We start from the raw sequence: 22948 nt of genomic DNA on the forward strand, positions 1-22948 counted from the left end.
GTTGTGTGAGCATCGTGTGTCCAGATGGAAAGGATTTGGAGTAGCCCAGGCCGGCTGCACTCCTTGTCGCTATATGACCTGACTTAAATAAAAATGGATGGCCGGCTGCCTTCATTAATTCAATCAGGTTTCACTCGGAGGAAACGTGGGTCTCGGAGTCGCGGGGCAAGGGAGGGGGGGCGTGATGCCAGATCGATATGGCAGTTTATCTGTCTACTGCAAGAAATCCCAACACAGAGAGAGTGAGCGAGAGATAGAGAGAGTGAGCAATGAGAGCCTCCCACAATCAATGTGCACTTAGTTAGAGACTCGAACTGCATTTATTTACTCACTTAATCTGGCTTCAGATCTGAGATGAAGGCGGAGTGCGCCGCCCGAGCCGATCCGATCCGATCCTCAAAGCAATCTCATTTTCCTATTTCTTTTCTCACAGCCTTGTTCAGTTCGTTGAATTCAATAAGATTGTTAATATTATTTTAATGTTTTTTTCTTATATATATATATATATATATATATATATATATATATATATATATATATATATGTGATTGACTACAGTGCCCGGTTTCACTGTAAGTGACGGATAGCTTCGGCATAATAATTTACTTAGTGCTGAGTTTTCCCAAGAATAATTTCCTTAATATTAATTTGATTTTTAAACATGATTTTAATGAAGAGAAATGGAGCGTCGCGTAAGGGTCACTGCGAGGTCTCTCTCTCTTTTTCTCTCTCCTCAGAAAGAAGAACATATTGAGACGTTTAAAAACGAGACATGCGGTAACTGGAATTCAGGGAGGAAATGAAAAAGGACACATGATACCAAGTAAAATTAGGCATGCTCAGGTAGCACACTCAAGCCCAGTCCCTTCTATTTAGGCAGGGTTTAAATGCTAAAAAAATCTTTACAAGGACCTTTCCATCGGTATAATGATTACTGGAGCTAATTAATGCTATTCACCTGACCTAAGTGACTTGTAAAAATGGCTTGTTTTCAATGATGTGTATATTAACAATGCCGTATATATGTTTAGGTTAAGTTTAAAGTGCTATAGTCACCGTCTATAGGGACAGATTTCCCAGCCAGTACAGATTGTTAGAATTGAGACGCAGCCAAAGAGATATTTCTGCTGGCGCCTGAGGCAAATACAGGCTGAACTAGCAAACCTGATTTTACACACACACACACACACACACACACACACACATACACACACACAGTTTTTCCATCATTGTGAAGACCTTTCTAAGACATGAGAAACGTTATATTACACATAAACCTGTATATATATTTTTTTTTTGTGAGGACATTTGACCCTGACTTATTTATTGTGAGGACATTTAATCTTTTAGAAACAGCTAATTATGTACACACACACACACACACACACACACAGTTTCTTTCTATCATTGTGAAGACTTTCCGTAGACAATCTGATAAACGTTATAATAAACCTGTGTATTTTTTGTGGGAACCGGGTGATTGTGACTTGATTGTGAATTGACTTATTTATTGTGAGGACATTTGACCCTGACTTATTTATTGTGAGGACATTTAGTCTTTTAGAAACAGCTAATTATGTATACACACACACACACACACACAGTTTTTTCGATCATTGTGAAGACTTTTCATAGACATTATGATAAATGTTACTGTATTACACATAAACCTGTGTATATTTTGTGAGGACCGGGTGATTGTGAGGACATTTAGTCTTTTGTAAACAGCTAATTATGTTTACACACACACACACACACACACACACACACACAACACAGTTTTTTTCGATCACTGTGAAGACTTTTCATAGACATTATGATAAACATTATTGTATTACACATTTTGTGAGGACCGGGTGATTGAGGGGACTTTTAGTCTTTTATAAACAGCTAAATATGTACACAAACACACACACACCGATTTTTTTTTGTATCATTGTGAAGACTTTTCTTAGACATTATGATAAACGTTATTGTATTACACGTAAACCTGTGTATATTTTGTGAGGACCGGGTGATTGTGAGGACATTTGACCCTGACTTATTTTTGTGAGGACATTTAGTCTTTTATAAACAGCTAATGATGTATACACACACACATACTTCAATCTTAGTGAGGACCGTTCAGAGACGTAAAGATCACAGTAGGTAATTAATGAAAAAAAGAAATGAAGAAGAAAGAGCAGTGAAAGGTCCCCATAAAGTCAAAATTGTCAGATATTCTAATCAACTGTTGTTGTTGCTTTCTAGCTTTGTGAGGACATTTCATAAACCTGTGTATTTTTGTGAGGACAAGATGACTGTAAAGACATTTGACCCTGTTCTCTTACTGTGAGGACATGCGGTCCTTCAGCTAAATACACACACACACACACACACTCAAGAAATATTGCTACTTCTTACTAAAATAAAGGACATGCTACATTTTCAGACACTACACATCACCATACTCTACCTCTACCTGCAGTTATGTGTACTTTGTATTTATTTACCTATTTGCCTTCAGCTAGTTTGTTTTGTTAGAGTTACTTCCATGCTAGCTAATGCCTGAGAGACTTCCTCATCTTGTCAGTCTTAGCTAGCTGTTAGCATTCTACTAGTTTGTTTTGCTAACTATTTTAGGTACCAAATGAGAGAAAGAACTATTCATTAGTCTTATCTATTTCCCGATCTCTCAGATGTTATCTAGGTTGTCATTTTGAGTTATTAGCATGCTAGTTAACCTTTTGATGGATTAGCCATAAACATGGTGTTAATTAGCCTTAGCTAATGGTTGTTTTTTTTTTAGTGAAAAGGGCCTGAATTCATTATCAGTCACTAAAGTCAGTGTGCGTTTGCAGGCAGACGTCTCGTGGGTCTAGATTTCAGTAAATTTTATAGTTTTGTATTCGTACTCTTGTGTGGAATTTGGAGTTGTATTACACCTTTTATTAGCATCTTTACAAAGATGTGAAATTGTAGTCTTTTTAGGCAAAGAATTTCAATAAGCCTTTATTATCGCCTGGAGCAGAGAGGGTTAAGGGTCTTGCTCAATTGCCCAACAGTGGAGCTTGAACCCTGATCCTCCAATCAACAACCCAGAGCCTTAACCACTTGAGCCGCCATTGCCCTATATATAAAATAAATTATATAAAATATGACCAAATTGTATTGTATTGATTCTCTGGGAACTGGTAACCAGTAACCGGTGCCATTTTTGCTAGAGGTTTTCTTTCAGTACACGATGTCTGTTCTAACATGCATGACAAACACATTTCTGTTTTATTTGTTGGTAACAGCAGTGTTTTCTGAGTTAATCCGGTGGGCCGTGGCTAAGTGAATTTTGTTGCTCTGAGGATCTCTTCACAGCGGCGTAATCTGATCATCTGATCTGTTCAGCCTGAAGCTCAGGGTGTGATCAGGTTGCCTTCTTGTCTGCTGATACGGTCTGACCTGTAATGAACCACTTTACACCACTTCAGTATTCTCTTTCTGTCCCCATCACATTATTGTGTCTGCTTTGTTTTAGTCGATTTCTGGGCTTTACTCGGCTTTTTGGGTGAGACAAAAGATAAAAAGATTGCACTTCTAAATAAAGTGATCATTTTATTCATTATTAGCCTGAGGAAACTGCTCAAACATGTTTAATATAATTGCTAAGAGGATAGTCTTTCTTCATAGTCATGGAGAAATACTTCAGTTTCTCTGATGTTTTGCCTTTTTGCATCAGGTAGAAAGTTCATTAGACTGGTTTAGGAATCTTGGAACCCACTCTAAAGGTTGCGATGGTCCCCGTTGAGGAGATGGTATGCTCCAGATGTCAAAACACAAGACATCAACCATATGGTCAAATAGACACAACATTTATACGATGTTACACAGGTGTTATGTAAATAATATTTATCCTTAAATATTAATTAATTAATTAATTAATTAATTCCTTAAATATATCCTTAATATCCTTAAATATTTAAAGACTAATCACTGTGGATTGTGCTTTTGTAGGGAAATAATCTGTGACAGTGTGATGTGATGCAGAATAACTGTTAACAATTCAATGCTAAGTATTTCCTTCAAGTTCCCAAGTGGATGGATGGATGGGTGGATGGATGGATGGATGGATGGACCCCAGCAATTGGCCAATGATTAAAATTTTTTGTTCATTAAAGAATAAAACATTGCATTTCATGGTTACATTTACATCTGCAAAATAAATCATCATAATAATAATAAATAAATCAGTTCCTCTTGTCACTTTTGCTATAGCAACTGTAAATATCCCAATAGCCTGTTTTTTCTCTTTTGTAAAGGTATAAAGTAATCCCGATCAAAGTTTATACCATTTATTAGTTGGATATCTGTTAATTAATTAATTAATTTTTTTATTAGGTTTAGATAATGTGGAAAGTTTGGTATACAAACTATATACGATAATTAAGTTAAATTGTCTTTATTTGTCACATATACATTACTTTCTTTGCGTATCCCATCCTTGGTGGTTGGGGTCAGAGTGCAGGGTCAGTCATTATACAGCACCCCTTGAGCAGAGAGGGTTTGGAGGCCTTGCTTAAGGGCCCAACAGTGGTAGCTTGGCAGTGCTGGGGCTTGAACCCCCAATCTTCCTGTCAGTGACCCAGAGCCTTAACCACTTGAGCTAATATGTATTAGAACATAGTCATTGATATAAACCATGTAGCTGGAACTTCAATCAGATTCAAGAGGTGTAAACTAAGGTATTAAATAAGATATTGAATGTACAGGCTATGTGAGTTAGTGATGCTAATGCTAATAAGTGTTTGCTGTAGTAAGTCAAATAGTGCTTTGGAGCTTTATTGTCATGTGTGTAATCAGTGTTAGTCTTCATAGCAGAGTAGCAACATGATGAAAGATAAAACCAGACAAATATGGTCATTATTCATATTTATGGGATTTATATTCATGAAATAACTCTACATGGTTCTACAGCCTGGCTGCAGGATTGGTGTTCCTGATAAATATTTGTCCACAATGGTACCATGTGTTATCTTTACGGTTTTTGTGTGTAATTTTGTATTTTGTTGTTCTTGTCTTGCCCGCAGCCATCGAGACACAAAGCAGTAGTTCGGAGGAATTGGTGCCCAGCCCGCCCTCGCCCCTGCCCCCTCCACGCGTCTACAAGCCCTGCTTCGTGTGCCAGGACAAATCCTCTGGGTACCACTATGGCGTCAGCGCCTGCGAGGGATGCAAGGTAAGCCGAACACGAGCAAGATCAGTTCTCAAGTACAGGAATGAGCGTTTTGGGCTTAACTGCCTTTTAAATTTTCATGGAAAGCCTTCCTTACTGCTGTGTCACCTTTTTTGATGCAAAAAAAAATAACAATGTGTTTTTATCCATGTTTCAAAGTGAGCAGTAAAAGCAGGCAGGTTGTGCTGGGGTTATAGGAGAATCCCCCAATAACAACAGAGGTGTTTTATTCCTCATATACTGTACCATGTATAGCAATTTGCCATAGATTCCAGATGTCTGTCTAAAATTCGCATTAGAACAGGGCCACAGTCACAGCAAGGTCAAATATCTGAAAGAGGTTTTTTCCCTGTATTTTTAAGGATATTCAAGACATGTGAATGAATAACAAAAAGTACTAGGCATGTGTATGGAAAGAGTTTTCACAGTGCAAGCTGTTAGAATCTTTGCTCAAGTTTTTGGCTAATAACATTTTGAAGGTGTAGAGAAGGAGTAGAGTATAGAGAGTAGAACAGAGTAATGAGTAGAATAAAGTAGAGTAACGTATAGAGTGTAGAGTAGGCTGTAGAGTGTAGAGTATAGTATAGAGTAAAATAAAGTGTAGAGTAGATTAAAAGTAGAGTAATGATTAGAATGTAGAGTATAGAATGTAGAGTAAATTAAAGTAGAGTAAAGTATAGTGTAGAGTATAGAGTAGAGTGTACAGTAGAGTAGAGTAAATAGATTGTAGAGTAGAGTAGATTGTGTAGTAGAGTAGAGTAAACAATAGACTGTAGAGTAAAGAATGTAGAGTATAGAGTGTAGAGTACAGTATAGAGTGTAGAGTATGAAGTGTAGAATGTAGACCAGAATAGATTAAAGTACAGAGAGTAAAGTGTAGAGTACAATAGAGTATAGAGTGTAGAGTAGAGTAGAATAAAGTATAGAGAGTAGAATATAGAGTGTAGAGTAGAATAGAGTAGAGTGTAGAGAGTAGAATAAAGTATAGACAGTGGAGTATAGAGAGTAGAGTGTAGACTAGAATAGAGTAGAGTAGAGTAGAATAAAGTATAGAGAGTATAGAGTGTAGACTAGAATAGAGTAGAGTAGAATAAAGTATAGAGAGTAGAGTATAGAGTGTAGAGTAGAATAGAGTATAGAGAGTAGAGTATAGAGTGTAGACTAGAATAGAGTAGAGTAGAATAAAGTATAGAGAGTAGAGTATAGAGTGTAGACTAGAATAGAGTAGAGTAGAGTAGAATAAAGTATAGAGAGTAGAATATAGAGTGTAGAGTAGAATAGAGTAGAGTGTAGAGAGTAGAATAGAGTAGAATAAAGTATAGACAGTGGAGTATAGAGAGTAGAGTGTAGACTAGAATAGAGTAGAGTAGAGTAGAGTAGAATAAAGTATAGAGAGTAGAGTATAGAATGTAGACTAGAATAGAGTAGAGTAGAATAAAGTATAGAGAGTAGAGTATAGAGTGTAGACTAGAATAGTGTAGAGTAGAATAAAGTATAGAGAGTAGAGTATAGAGTGTAGAGTAGAATAGAGTATAGAGAGTAGAGTATAGAGTGTAGACTAGAATAGAGTAGAGTAGAATAAAGTATAGAGAGTAGAGTATAGAGTGTAGACTAGAATAGAGTAGAGTAGAGTAGAATAAAGTATAGAGAGTAGAGTATAGAGTGTAGAGTAGAATAAAGTATAGAGAGTAGAGTATAGAGTAGACTAGAATAGAGTAGAGTAGAATAAAGTATAGAGAGTAGAGTATAGAGTGTAGACTAGAATAGAGTAGAGTAGAATAAAGTATAGAGAGTAGAGTATAGAGTGTAGACTAGAATAGTGTAGAGTAGAATAAAGTATAGAGAGTAGAGTATAGAGTGTAGACTAGAATAGAGTATAGAGAGTAGAGTATAGAGTGTAGACTAGAATAGAGTAGAGTAGAATAAAGTATAGAGAGTAGAGTATAGAGTGTAGACTAGAATAGTGTAGAGTAGAATAAAGTATAGAGAGTAGAGTGTAGAGTAGAATAAAGTATAGAGAGTAGAGTATAGAGTAGACTAGAATAGAGTAGAGTAGAATAAAGTATAGAGAGTAGAGTATAGAGTGTAGACTAGAATAGAGTAGAGTAGAATAAAGTATAGAGAGTAGAGTATAGAGTGTAGACTAGAATAGTGTAGAGTAGAATAAAGTATAGAGAGTAGAGTATAGAGTGTAGACTAGAATAGTGTAGAGTAGAATAAAGTATAGAGAGTAGAGTATAGAGTGTAGACTAGAATAGAGTAGAGTAGAATAAAGTATAGAGAGTAGAGTATAGAGTGTAGAGTAGAATAGAGTATAGAGAGTAGAGTATAGAGTGTAGACTAGAATAGAGTAGAGTAGAATAAAGTATAGAGAGTAGAGTATAGAGTGTAGACTAGAATAGAGTAGAGTAGAATAAAATATAGAGAGTAGAGTATAGAGTGTAGACTAGAATAGAGTAGAGTAGAATAAAGTATAGAGAGTAGAGTATAGAGTGTAGACTAGAATAGAGTAGAGTAGAATAAAGTATAGAGAGTAGAGTATAGAGTGTAGACTAGAATAGAGTAGAGTAGAATAAAGTATAGAGAGTAGAGTATAGAGTGTAGACTAGAATAGAGTAGAGTATAATATAGTATAGAGAGTAGAGTATAGAGTGTAGACTAGAATAGAGTAGAATAAAGTACAGAGTGTAGAGTGTAGAATAGAGTTTAGTAGAGTTAAGTAAAGTGGAGTAGAGTGTAGACTAGAATAGAGTTTAGTAGAGTTAAGTAAAGTGGAGTAGAGTGTAGACTAGAATAGAGTTGAGTAGATTAGAGTAAAGTAGTGTAGCCTAGAATAGAGTAGAGTAGAATAAAGTATAGAGAGTAGAGAATAGTGACTTTAGACTAGAAATGAGTAGAGTTGTATAGAGTATACAGAGTAGAGTAGAGTGGAGTAAAGTATAGAGAGTAGAGTATAGAGTACTCTATTAATCCCCAAATTTGGCCACACAAGAACACACACAAATATGTATGCACACACACACACACACACACACACACACACACACACACACACACACACACACATTTAGTGTCACAACAGCTACAATACAACCAGCAACAGAGAGGATTAGGAGTGTAAGAGCTACACATACATGATAGATAGATAGATAGATAGATAGATAGATAGATAGATAGATAGATAGATAGATAGATAGATAGATAGATGGACGGACAGACAGATAGATGGACGGACGGACGGACAGACAGATGGACGGACAGACAGACAGATCATTATAGAGTGACACACTGAACTTTTTATCCATTTCTAATTACATTTATTATTGTAACATTTGAGATAATAAACTGTTCCTTTGTTGACTTTAACAAAGCAGCTTTAACCTTCATGCAGAAGTAGAGGGTTCTCTCTCTTCTGAAGTTAATAGTCAGTGTGTAGAGCTGTGCAGTTTATACATGTACATATCTCTATCTGTATATAACTGTGTATTATTCATTATTGGGCTGTTCCTCAGCTCTGTATGAAGTGTTCAGCGTGTTAAAGACTTTTAAGTGTTTTCAGAGCCAGTGTTCATGTTATTACCCTCACCGAGTGTGCAGATAATTCAATCAGATGCTTGTTGTATTTTCATGCCTATGGGGAGTTTTTAAATATCCATACTGCAGCCTGCACCGAGCCGTGTGTGTGTGTGTGTGTGTGTGTGCAGCGTTTTGAATTATTAAACACTCAGGCTTTGTGCGCCGCAGAACGAGTTTACGAACTACAACTTTAGATCTGAGATATAAGAGGAAACCTTAAGAGGAAGCGTGTGGGTGATGATTACCAGTCTGTTGATAATGAAGTCTGATAATTTCCAAGTGAGCTGTGTGTGTATGTGTGTGTGTGTGTGTGTGTGTGGAAACACCCAGCAGGAGGATTGTGTGGGTAATTATGCTATGACACTGGTTTCATAGGAAGGATTTCAGATCTTTACAGCAGGTACGCTGCAGGTTTTTTATCTAAACACACCTTAAAGGAGCTTCAGGGAGCTGTGATGTTTTTTAAAGAAAGGAAAAAAAACCAGAGGCAGTGGTGCAAACAGCTGTATTTGCTGATTCATTAGCGTTATGAAAACGTCCTGAAGTCTGAAGTGAGCGAGAGAATAAGGCTGGGATCCTTAGTGGTTTGTGTGTGTGTGTGTGTGTGTGTGTGTGTTTTGAAGTCAAAGCATGTTAGGAATGCAGAGACTTATGAGGATTTGGTTCATTCTCTCTCTCTCTCTCTCTCTCTCTCTCTCTTTCTGTCTCTCTCACACACACACACACACACACACATTCAGCATTTTGAAAGAAAGAGAAAACTGAGATAAGTGAAATGAAGTTGCAGTTATATGTGAAATTAAATAGAGCATCAATGCACCAGACCTGCAGATTATTAGTAGATTCAGGAACACACACACACACATACACACACACACACACACACACAAACACACACAGTCTTTCTCTCCCAATGTCCCTGTCTCACTTTCTATTACTCTCTGTCTTGCTTTTTCTTACTCTCTCTCTCTCTCTCTCTCTCTCTCTCCCCCTCTTGTCAATCTTCCTCTATGTCTCTCTCATTTAATGTCTATTTCTATTTTTCCGTTCTTACTCATGCTCTCTTTCCGTCTGTCTCTCTCTGTCTCATTCTTTCTTTATCTCTCCCTTTTAATCTGTTCTTCACTCTCTATCTATCTTTTTCTCTTTGCCTTTCCTATTTTGTCTGTCTCCTTCTCTTTTTTACACTGTTTCTCCATCCCTCATGCATTCTTGCTGTTTTTCTATCTGCCTCTCTCTCTCTCTCTCTCTCTCTCTCTCTCTCTCTCTGTCTCCCGGCTCTCGAGAGAAGCATTCCAGCTGAGAAAAAAAATCTGTTTGTTTTGGAGAATATGATGAATACAATGGAGATTAGCGCTCTACATGCACTCAAAACGAGGACGGGAAGGAGGAGTGCGATTCGGAGGGAGGGTGGGGTGAAGCGAAAGAGGGAGGGAGAGAGAGAAAGAGGATAAAAATAGCAGAACTCATGCTGGATTGACGTTTGATTTCAGCAACAGTGACTTGACAGGATTAGAACGGGGATTATACGTCCTTTCTGTGTCCTATGTCTGTATACGTAGCTCTGTGTAGACTGGTGCTGGGGGCAGATGCCTTTTCCTTTTCCTGTTCAGAGAGAGAGAGAGAGAGAGAGAGATAGTGTGTATATGTTTGTGTCAATTTTGAAGGATCATAACAGGAAGCACTTAACCTTGTATCATGCTAGATGACATGCTGTCATGAGTCATTATAAAGCTTTATGTCCAGTGATACAGTAGCTCTTATAACAGTAGCAGTCACTACCAGCATGTATTTTAGTCGACATGTTATTATTATTATAGATCTCTATTATAGATAGACATTTTTATATTTGTTATTGTATGTGCATATCTTCTTATATGTCCATAGTCAAAATAGATTTAAAAAAAAAATATATATATATATAGAATTTTAAAATAAAAATAAAATAAAATTGAATTAGCTGTGAAGAACAGAGGAAAAATGAACAGAGAAAATAAAAACATAGTGCAGTGAAATACTTTTTAATGAAATGAAATGAAAATAGAAATACAATAGAGTAGATTTAAAATAATGGAATAATTTATAATAAAATATAATAGAAATTAAAAGTAAAAATAAAATAAAATTGAATTAGCTGTCTTTGAATTAGAGTATGACTTTAATGAAATAAAAGTCAAATGGAAGGAAAATAGAAATCCAATAGAATAGATTAAAAAATAATGGAATTATATATATATAAATATATATATATATATATATATATATATATATATATTAAAAGTAAAATAAAATGAATTAGCTATAAAGAACAAGAGGAAAAATAAACAGAAAAAATATATATTAAATATATTATATATTAAAAAAATACAGCAGAGGGTGTTGCGGTTTCTCTGAAATAAACTGCACTTTTTTTGTCTTATTAACTTGAAGATGAGTTGAGAAAATAATTATTATTTACTGCCTTATCAAGCTTACCTCATCTAGATTGCTTGTGTAACTGAAACTATAAATGGATAAAAAAAAGTACGACATGTTCTGCCTTTATCCAAAAAAAATCGAATCACTGTCAAATTTCTGTAATCTTAGAGGAATAAACACTTCGACACGCTCTATCATTGATTATTTTCCTACAGCAACTTCCAAACAATGTTTTATTCCTTACAGATCACACATTCGCTCCACTATCCAAATCTTAAAATCATCGTAGCGTCTCATATAGCGTCTCCTTTTCCTAATTTTTGTTCATTAAACATTTCTGATCCTTCATTCTCTGCTTCAACGCTTTACAGAGGCATAAAAAAAACCACAAACACAGTCTGAGCAGATGGGTTTACATGCTGGCGTTTGTTTATGGGTGCTTTTCTTCCCTCTGTCTGAGGAGCAGCATTAGCATGGTTTGACGTGACCCTTTGTTTGATATAGACTCAGACGTCTGATTAGAATTGGTAAAATGGCATGGAAGCATATGGGCCACCAGAAGAGCATGCATATGCATCTGAGGCAGTGTGGAAAGGACACGCAGTCTCGAAAACCAAGCCAAAGTCGGGCTCTAAGGACGAGGTAGTCTGCTTGCTTTTTGTGACTCGAAGCCAAAATCCTTTTTGACATTGGGATCTTTCTGGCGTTCGTCCTCTGTCTTCGTATTCCGTTTAATCTTCTGCTGTTTCCTCAGTGAAAAGAATAAAATCCTTCAAGGGCAAACAAAGAAAAAATAAATGTGGGGTATATTCTATAAGTTAGTTGTTTGTTTTTTGTTCATTTACTTACATACTGTGATGCCAGAATTAATTGTCTCTAAAAACCCAGGACACAATATATTTACCTTTACATTACATTTGTTTATGGATATACTTTAGGAATCGGATGATTAGTTTGATTTGTAGTCAGTATAATTGGATGATTAGTAAAGAAAACTATGGTCTTAGCTTCACCATTCACACACTCGATCATGACTGGGGGTGATTTACTACTACACACATCTATTAGCTTGTTTTTGGACAGTGGAAGGAAACTGGAAGCAAGTCAAGGTTTTATTGTCGTTTCAATACATTTATATATATATTTATATATATATATATATATATATATATATATATATATATAGATGATGCAGTACACAGCGAAATGAGACATGTTTCTCCAGGACCCCAGTGCTACATCTAACAACGTACTGTAGAGCTACATGAAACAGCACAGAGCTAAGGAGTTGTCCTAGCTACATAAAGTGTAAACCAAGGGGAAACAGTGTAGGACAGAAGACAAAACAGGACAGACACACAAAACACACAATAAAGACAGAATAGCGCTGAACAGTATATATTCTGGGGCGGTGGTGGCTCAAGTGGTTAAGGCTCTGGGTCGTTGACTGGAAGAGGTTCAAGCCCCAGCACTGCCAAGTTGCCACTGTTGGGCCCTTGAGCAAGGCCCTTTACCCTCTCTGCTCCACGGGCGCTGTATCATGGCTGACCCTGCGCTCTGACCCCAACCTCCAAGGATGGGATATGCGAAGAAAGAATTTCACTGTGCTGTAATGTATGTGTGACAAATAAAGGCTATTTCTGTACTTCTGCAATGTGTAAGTGGTTAAATGTGCAAAATATGCGAAGTGTTCAGGGTTCTTGAGGACTCAAAGGAAAGACAGACAGGCACGGGACACCGTAATACCTAGTTCTCATGCTCAGGATCGAATCAGAAACCCTGGAGTGGCAGTAACACGGCTCACTTTGGGGTTTTTTTTGGTTGCAATTTAGATTCAGTTCATGATTAGGACACATTTACATCTTTATTAAAACTCCTCTCCTCTTTTACTTTCATTTCATGAGATTACTATAGATGGTACAGTACAAATGCCCCTCCATGTCCAATTCGTTTCGTTTCTTTTTGGTTCTGTCTCTGCTCCTGTCCTGTGAGGGGGAAAAAATTAGCTCATTGAATCTACTTAAATCTGACGCGTACATCGATTTGCACATAACTTTAAATCTCTGTATTTAATATTTTTTGTCATATTTATTTTATTATATTCTTATATTCTTATATTATTATAATATTTCTTATATTCTTTTGTTATATTTTATATTGTTATATTTTGTTATATTTTTTTGTTATATTTTGTTATATATATTTTTTTCTATTTTTTGTTATATTTTTGTACCCTTAAATTCGAGTATTTAGTATTTTTTGTTATATTTATTAACTGTGCTTGTGGATACTGCTGGGACGAATAAAGTATCTATCTATCTGTCTGTCTGTCTATCTATCTATCTATCTATCTATCTATCTATCTATCTATCTATCTATCTATCTATCTATCTATCTATTTCATGTGATTGAAGTGAGCAACATGAACACATGATTCATAAACTATACACAGTTTACTTACACATAGTCCTATTCGTCAGTGTCTGATACCTAATGTAGTCACCTGTTCTGAGTTTAACCTTTAATTTGTTTATTCTAACCCTCTTCTTCCTTGGCAAAGAATTGTTAAATAGAATTGTGTGTTGTTTAGCATCATGACCCAGTAGATATTTCTGTCCTGTGTTTTACATTTCTAGCATTTGGCAGACGCCCTTATCCAGCATGACTTACATTTTTATATCATTTTATACAACTGAGGGTTAAGGGCCTCGCTCAAGGGCCCAGCAGTGGCAGCTTGGTGGACCTGGGATTTGAACTCATGGCCTTCCGATCAGTAGTCCAACACCCTAACCATCCCTACTAAGCTACCACATCCCTGTGTTTTGTGTCTTGACCCTCACTTGTTCTTCAGTCTGTGATTATGGATATTCCTGGGATGACCCTGCCTGTCTGTGTGATGCTCTACCCTACACTATGGATAGATGGTCCTCCAGTATGCCTAAGTGATTGTCTCTGCTGCCTTGGATGTATTTTTGTCAACTTTTCTCTGATGCTCTGGAAAGTGCAGTAAATCATCGGGATGGATCGACATCCAGAAATGGATGTATTTCCGAACCAGATCGGATAGCGACTCTCTTAATACAGAACTCATTTGCTTTGTTTCTCCGGGGACAAAGGATAACCCTGACATTAGGTCATAGATAAGAGTAATCTCTTCTGTGAATGTACAATCCCACAGCTCTGCTCTACACAACAGTCCAGATGGAGGCTGTCATCACGCCCATTTTCTGACAAAGAGTGGAAATACGACGTTTTCCTGCCAAAAGGTTGTTCCTCTTGTCCTCACTTGCCCTTGTTGAGAGACTGATCAGATTGATGGCACATGCTGGTAGAATGTAGAATCAGTGTTTTGTGTTGTTCTTTAACATGTGGCCAGATGAGTCAGGACTTGCAAATGTATCCAGTGCATGTATTAAATCTATTGTAGGGATAAGAACACTGACAGGTAACATTTAACTAGTATGATCAGAAAATAGGTAAATAGGGAGTCAAAACCAGGAAATACAAGACATATGATTGACAGGTGAACACATTAAGGTAACAAACCAATTAAAACACATGACTGAAACTGAAAGAAAGGAAATCAGAACAAAATATAAGCACAAAACAACTGATCAGACATTTCTCTATACACTAGTTTAGGTATTTATAGGTTAGTTGTTAATTTCCCTGTTCTACTTTCCTAATATAAATGACTTCTGGCTCAGCAGAACGAATAAAGATGCTCTGTATTACTCGGTATCCTTAACTCATGCTCGCGGCTTTCCGAGCTGCTTCACGAAGCAGGATACACTCGCTCACTGTATTTCAACACCACCTCGTGGGAGCATAACTTTCCCTGAGATGGGTTTTAATACCTTTATTTACTCTTTGCTGTCTGAGTGTAGTGCTATAACAATGAGATACAGCCATAGCCTCTGCTGCTGCTGCTGCTCAGAGAGCGGAAGAGAGAAAGGACGGATCGAGCCATTCGGAACGTAAAGCGAGAGGACAGGCAGGGAAAGTGAGAAGAGGCAAAGGGTGATATTAGCCTTGCTGAGTGTGTTTTGACTGCCTATGGTAGTAATCTCGGCAAACTGCTAACACACACCCTGCTAATGTGATTTGTCAACAAGGTGGAAGCATTGCGAGGTTTTCACAAGAGAAACCAAATGGAGCGTCTCCGCTCTGCTCATAAGAGCATCTAACACACGGGGCAGAAAAAATGGATTCGATCGTATAGCTGCCATCTTTATTCTCCAGCTCTCTTTTGTGTCTTTTGTCACCCTCTTTGTTTATAATGCTGTCGTTCTTCGATATTATCCTTTTTGCGCGTTACGTCTTTTGGGTTGTTTATGTAGAGGAAGACGTCCCGTCGTTTTTATATTCGGAATCCGATGCCGTCGAAGGCGTCAAGGGCAGGCAGAGCAGATGATCAGTGTCAAATCAGCATCAAGGAGTGACAGGTCTGAGTGAAAAGGAGATCAAATGCAGTTTCTGTCAGGTTTTAAATCAAGGAGGACACTGGGAGGGTGCAGGGAATGTCAAGCTGTTTTTGATGCACGCACAATATCATTTAGATCATGCACTTGAAATGTAATGATGCTGCTCTGATTATCATTACAAAAACGTGGCTGATGATGACACAGTTTGCAAAGCCCCAGAGGGAAGGTTATGTATTGGAGGGTTTGCGTTTGATGGTATGACACAAATCAGATCTTCACTTGCGTACCGAATGCCAGCATGATTCATAAGCTAGCCGAGGTGTTGTTTTTTCTTTCTCCCCACAAGCTCTTTTTAAATTGCATCAATCTTTTAAAAGTGGTATCAGGTAGCCACAGGCTCAGGGTAGAAGGCAGACATTGATGTCATGTTGCTCTGTTGTTTCCTGACGTTCCTCGTGTCAGACACAGCGGTTAGTATAAAAAGAAGGACCAACAAAAGCTGGTGGCGTTTCAGCTATTCTTTTTTAACAGTGTAAGACAGCCAGGAGCTTCTGATCTGATTTTGCCATCATTTCTGTTCACGTGGAAAGTCTCTCTTTACCATGATTGACAGCTGAAGACTTTTAGGTCTGTCACTGATCCACATTGGCTAGATGTAATAGTAAAGGGGTCAAGACCTGTATGGACCCAATTCTTAGACTAGACTGGATTTTCTTGCCCAGACAGCAGGGTTGCCAAGTCTTAGCTAAAGTTCCAGAACAACTAAATTTCAGCAGCCGCAAAAAACTAGCCCAGAAAGTTAAAGAATTGGATCAGGGAGACGTGTCTTTCTTCTGTCAGTTTCTCAGTCCTTGCATGGGGAGCAAGGCCACCATGGTGTGCACATATTTTTCATTTGGAGTATCTGCAGTATGGCTTTTTCTCATGACATGGCACTCCATTTTCCACTCCATCATCTCGCTTTCTTTGCAATTTTTACAAAAAGGTTCTCTATACAGTGTATGTTCACCATCTGCACCTGCACTCTCTATTTGTTTGTGGATATTTGCTAGAAATCTAAATCTTGGTGGCTGCAGACTATTTTGTTCCAAACGTAGGTTCATTTGGCGTAAAGACCACAACTCACAACCCTACCAGGCACTCAGGCAACCAGAGCAACAGGAAAGCAAAAAGCATCGTATGAGAACTTCTTGAAGGTTTGTCTATCTGAGGTTTTGTAAAGCAAAGGTCCAGGAAAAGAGTGGAAACAAAAGAAGCAGCAAACACGACCAAGAGAGAAAGAAATTCAGGCAAAGGCAAGAGAGGTGAAGAGTAATCGAGGGTCTCTTGTTCGTCTTGTTGAGCCGTTGAAAAGACCGGGTTTTTCTTCAAAACCCCGTTATCTTCTGGGATTTCATGTTTGAAATGAGAGGACAATGGGCGCTTTTGTGTGCACCATGACTCCCCCTTTTCTTTTTCTATCCCCGAGCAGTTCTTTACTCCAGTTTTTCAGCTCCACCTGGTCCTCACCTCTTCCGTGTTCGACAGAGAAACTCACAAAGGCCGACAGCGACATCCTTCCCTCTTGTTCCATTCTGCTCAGCTAGCCGTAACCTGATACAACTTTCCTCCTCCTCCGTCTCTCCCATCACCTTACTCCAGAGCTCTACAGGTGTAATTAATATCTGAGTTGCAGCCATCTCTTTCGCTTTCTCTCCAGGGTCTCCGGTGTCCTCTCTGCTTTCGGCCGCCACGATAAGATGTCTGCGCGATTAAGAGAAAACTAATCCCGTACTGAATGCTCAGGCTATACAAAGAACCACCCGCGAGGGGGGTGGTGGTGGATAGGGGGTGTGACGAGTAAATAATTGATTGGCAGCACTTTAGTTTTTTTAATCCGTAAATGAGAAGCCCAGCAATGCTTTAGCCTCTCGTGTCACCCTATCCTGCCACCATTAAAATAACAAGATGGAAGATAATGATCCTAGTTAAGATGCTGTTTACATGGGAGAGGAAGACAGAGAGAGACAAAGTGAGGAGGGGGCAGGTTGCTTTGCTCCCCGTGATGAAGGTAGGTTCTCGGAAGAAGATCTACACTAAGCCCGGTTGACGTTGATCGGCGCTTATCTCTGTATCACTACAATGAGCTGGACTCTCATCAAAGACGCGCTCATGAACAGGCCACCGCTATCTTGTCCATTAATCTACTCCGTTTACATGCCACCTGGTCTAAGTCGTCCGAGAACAAAACCGGCCACAGCCGAGCAACCCGGGAATTATCAAAGCATCAGCACCTCCGGGTCACTTTAATCACAGGTAACTCTCAATCAGAGAGGCAGAGAGAGAGACCGAAACCAGGAGTACGGATGAGACACTCAAATGAAAACGCGGAGAAAGCCAAAGGGTTTCCAAATGCTTTTATTCTTCTTAATAACAGCAACAGTGGTAGACGTTCTGTCACAGAGCTCACTTATTCTGTGTTTTATTCTGGTCAGGGGCCCAGTGGATCCAGAACCTATTCCAGGAACACTTATGTCTACATACATTTTAGAACTCTAAGCAAATCCACCTGGACATAGGGAGACCTTGCAAAACTTGTCCATAACCTGAGATCAGGATCGAACCCGGGAAACTGCTCAACTGTACTGCCAGTACAGATACAATACAGTCCAAAAGTTTGTGTCCAGGCTATGATTTTCTGTTTCATGATACTTTAAAAATAAAAAACAAAAATCCATTTTTTTTCCATTTATTGAACCAAAAATAAATAAATAAATAAATAAATAAATCTAAATTGAATTATTGACAAACTATACATAACAAGTACAATTTCTTTTAAAAAACCTTTTAAAAATATCTCATTTTATTTTAGTTTTCTTTGTTTCATAGCCCTTTCAAAACACAAAATAATTTATGGAAGATTATTTAGACATTTCCAAAAGAATTAAAAAAAATTTTACCTAACAATAAATGCAATTAATTAATTTATTTTATTTTATTTATTTTTTATTATTTGTTTGTTTGTTTGTTTTTATTTTTTTATTTTTTATTTTTTGGTGATAAATTATGAAGTCAGAAAGGCTAGTTGGACCAAACCTTTGAACCTTAATGTCGACACAAATGTATGTTTCAAGGGGAGCAAGTCAGCGTGTCTTGTGACCGCTGTGGTCACTGGGATGATGGGGGCCTCTGGTGATGCATCACTGCTGTAGCCTTGGGCATGGCAGCCAGGCTGAACACAATAAGCATCTGCTATCCAAAACCCTTTCCCATCTTCATCCATCAGAGGACGAGTGATGCGTAGGAAGCTGAGATCACCGTGAATAAAGACGTCTATTAGCTGAATGAAGGATACTTCATAAAGCGGCCGGCTTGACCTCAGAGAGGTCACATGATGTCAGTCGAGGGACGCTACTGGCAGAGGCGATAGGCTTTGGACTTGGCTATTTCTGCTCTTCTCTCAAATACATTAACCATCATGCATTCTGCTTAGCCTCTAATGAAAGCATAAGGTCCCATCAGTCACTCGGAGCGCAAGGCAAATGGAAATTCAGTCGTCCTCAGGAAAGACATACATACATGCTTCGGCGAGTGTGTGCATACACCCGCACATGACTAATCGTCACCGCCGCCCTCGGTGGAGCAATAACATATTAATATTCACTATAAAACCATTAAGGATTTTTTAAAACGTCCTCTTCCAAGGAAACCACTGTCATTTTTGTGTTTCTGTGCCAGTCAAATGGATCGAGGCAGAAAAATGTAATATTCATTCTGAGGAAATCACTGAAGCTGGTTTATTCAGTTTAGACCACTATTCATAATACGAACATGCAACCTTTTACATTTGTTTGGTTTTATACAATGTTAAATAATATTCCTTAAAAAATAAGGAGATAGTTCGGATTCTTGTACTGATATTAAACCAGGTAGAATAAACACAGTCGCACAGACACGGTAAATAAAATCAGGAAAACAGATGGCTGTGTTAAATATAGAGCCTTCTCTAACGAATTCTATTAACTCTTCAGCACAGGGCCTGTTTGTCACGTAGCAGAAATTCCCATAAAGCTGCTTTAATTACTTGGACATCCTTGATTTGTTTAGGATGACAGAACTTCACCGCGGAAGATTTGTGGAAATGACTTGCTGCATTATGAGTTTATTCATTATGATTGTGATTCATCAAAAGCTATAAAATATATCGGCTCACGCGTGAGAGACTTTATGTGATGGGATATACTATATATTTAATATACACGCTATTTGCTTAAGGTTTTAAATATTACCGCTGTATAGACTCACACTGGTTGTTTTCTTTATAAATATATATGAAAAATCATCATTTCTGGAATACTTGAGTGTATTTTAAGCATGCACTTGTATCATACTGTAAATTTAGGGTTAAAATCCTCATTTATACTCTGCTTTTTACCTGATACATCATATACGTATACGTATTGCTGTCTTCTAAGGCTAAACTATACGTTTGTCAGTGTTGTAGGGAAGTTTCTACAATTCTAGCTCTTTGTGTATATGCATTATGGGTGTAATGTATCTCAATAGAGATATCTGTACGTTTTGAGTGCTCTGAATATCCATATCTGCACCTGAATCAGCAAGTCCATAAGAATACGTGTTTATATTTTTTCAAAGGCATATACACCATTCATTTTATTAACACCAGTACAACGGATCATTCAGGCAGGTTCAATACATGAAATCATGCAGATCCAGGTCTATATATATATATATATATATATACACACATATATATGACCAGGCAGTTACTCAGGATGCTGTAAATATAGCAAATAATGTAAATGAGGTACTGAGGTATTTCTTTCTTCATATCTGTCTGCTTTCTTGCACCTGAAAGTCACTTGTGCTGCATTTTGGTGGCATCCCGTGGGATCCCAGTCCCAACACAAAAGGCAGCGTGGTGACTTAGTGGTTAGCACTGTTGCCTCACAGCAAGAAGGTCCTGGGTTCGAATCCTGGGTTCGAACAGGCAGTTTCTGTGTGGAGTTTGCATGTTCTCCCCGTGCTTGCCTGGGGGTACGCCGGTTTCCTCCCACAGTCCGAAAACATGTATGATTGGTGATTCTCAATTCCCCATAAGAATGAATGAGTGTGTGTGGTTGTCTGTCTATATGTGTGGTCCTGTGATGGACTGGTATACCCCTGCCTTTCACCCAGTATGTGCTGGGGTAGGCTCCAGCGTGACCCTGATTAGAAATAAAGCGGGTATAGACAATGCATGGATGGATTTACTAATACTGGACATTCTTTCTTTCTGTCTCTCTCACCTTTCAGGGTTTTTTCCGCAGGAGCATCCAGAAGAACATGGTGTACACATGTCACAGGGACAAGAACTGTATTATCAACAAGGTGACGAGGAACCGCTGCCAGTACTGCCGTCTGCAGAAGTGCTTTGCTGTCGGAATGTCTAAAGAGTGTGAGTGTTAAAGCCCATGCTAACCAACACACACATACACACACACATTATGGAGTCCAACTTGCTTGCACTGTTGTTGCAACGGCGTCGTATAAAGCTATGTTGTATAAAACAGGATGATGCGACGCCGCTTCCTTTATCACGGTTTTTCTGAAAAAAAGGTCACGCTGTGGCGCGTCGATCTTCGATTGGTCTCCATACGATACGAATTCACAGGTCACCAGATTTGAACCTCGGAGCTTAGCAAAACCCGAAACGTCTCCAGCATCATTTATTCTTTTTAGCACGCCTTTCCCGTGGCAATACTTCAACTTCGCCACGCGTAGAAACTTTATTTTTTTGCTATATTCAGGCATTTTCTTTAGACGTTTGTAGAACATTTGCATAGAATCAGGTGAACGGAAGCGAATGGCTCTGCTGTCATCGTGGCATTTTCCTTTTTAAAGATAACATCAGTATCAGCAGTTTTCAGAATGTGGAAATGGCATTTGGAAGATAAAACTGTAGATACCTTCGCAGATACGGCGTATTATTTTATTTTATTTTTTTTGCTCTTAAAGCATTTTCATACTCCACTGATAACTGACTTCCTGGCACTTGAATCTTGATGCTTTCTTCCAGATGCACCCGTAGCCCACTTCACTGCTTGCTTCTTTAATTTAATAAATATTTTTTTCCCCCAACCTGCTTCATCAGACAGCACAAAAGGAAATTGGAAAAAAACATGATTAACACTATCGTGGCACATCAGGACACCGTAGATTCACCCGTTGCTCTTATAGTACCCTTGAAATAGGGCACTTGGGCTGCTGAATGCATCATTGCGCCGTCTGCGCCCTCGCGCTCTTGTCGCCTTGTTCTCACAGATCGGAGTGCTTTGCATTTCACACGTTATTGGAGCACGTTGATTGCATCAGCGTTTATAGCTCCTGGTCCACTTCATGCTCCATTTGCCATGAGAGAAGAGGTGATTCTTTTCCGCACACATTTCTGGGACAAAAGAACAATCCAGACGGTGATTTCTTAAACATTCATCCTGCTCTTCTTTCTTTATTCCATCTATAAAGGAGCGGAGGGTGCTGCCAGGGAACTGGAAAAAGTTTATGATAGCAGGGATCCCACAAGTATGGCAAAGTTCATTTAAATTTCGGAAAATATTTGATATGCTAATCATTCATATAGTCTGATCAAACGCTTATAGTAGTTTGTCCACTATTCAGATTTCTTCTACAGAATAAAATCTACAGACTTTTCTGAACTGATATACACCACTAATATTGTGTTTGAGGCACACCTTTCCATCTATCAGAACCAGCATTAACTTCTTCAGCAATTTGAACAGTAGCTCGTCTGTTGGATCGGATCACACGGGTCAGCCTTCACTCCCAAGGTGCATCAATGAGCCTCGGCCGCCCATGAACCTGTCACCGGTTCACCACTGTTCCTTCCTTGGACCACTTTTGATAGATACTGACCACTGCAGACCGGGAACACCCCACAAGAGCTGCAGTTTTGGAGATGCTCTGATCCAGTGGTCTAGCCATCACAATTTGTCCCTTCATCCTTACACTTGTCCATTTTTCCTGCTTCTAACATCAACTTTGAGGACAAAATGTTCACTTGCTGCTTAATATATCCCACCCACTAACAGGTGCCATGATGAGGAGATCATCAGTCTTATTCACTTCACCGGTCATAATGTTATGCCTGATCGGTGTATGTTTGTCTTTTGCATGAATATGAATCAGAGGTGGGCAGCACAGTGGCTTAGTGATTAGCATGTTCACCTCCAGTGTCCTGGGTTCGAGTCTCACTCCTGCTCACTGTGTGTGTGGAGTTTGCATGTTCTCCCATGTTGGTGGGTTTCCTCTGGGTGCTCTGGTTTCCTCC

At 38.5% G+C, this 22948-nt stretch overlaps 1 protein-coding gene across 3 annotated transcripts in view; it reads left to right on the forward strand.

Moving 5' to 3' along the window:
- LOC131362523 (retinoic acid receptor beta-like) overlaps positions 1 to 22948 on the forward strand; it is a 162617-nt gene that overhangs the window by 107008 nt on the left and 32661 nt on the right. For all 3 annotated transcript variants that reach the window (XM_058404556.1, XM_058404557.1, XM_058404558.1), the window contains 2 exons: positions 5058 to 5206; positions 20917 to 21058. In XM_058404556.1, coding sequence (XP_058260539.1) covers positions 5058 to 5206; positions 20917 to 21058 — 291 coding nt within the window. The remainder of the gene's footprint in view (positions 1 to 5057; positions 5207 to 20916; positions 21059 to 22948) is intronic.

Source organism: Hemibagrus wyckioides, linkage group LG12 (genome assembly GCF_019097595.1).
Source record: "Hemibagrus wyckioides isolate EC202008001 linkage group LG12, SWU_Hwy_1.0, whole genome shotgun sequence".
Lineage (NCBI taxonomy): Eukaryota > Metazoa > Chordata > Actinopteri > Siluriformes > Bagridae > Hemibagrus > Hemibagrus wyckioides.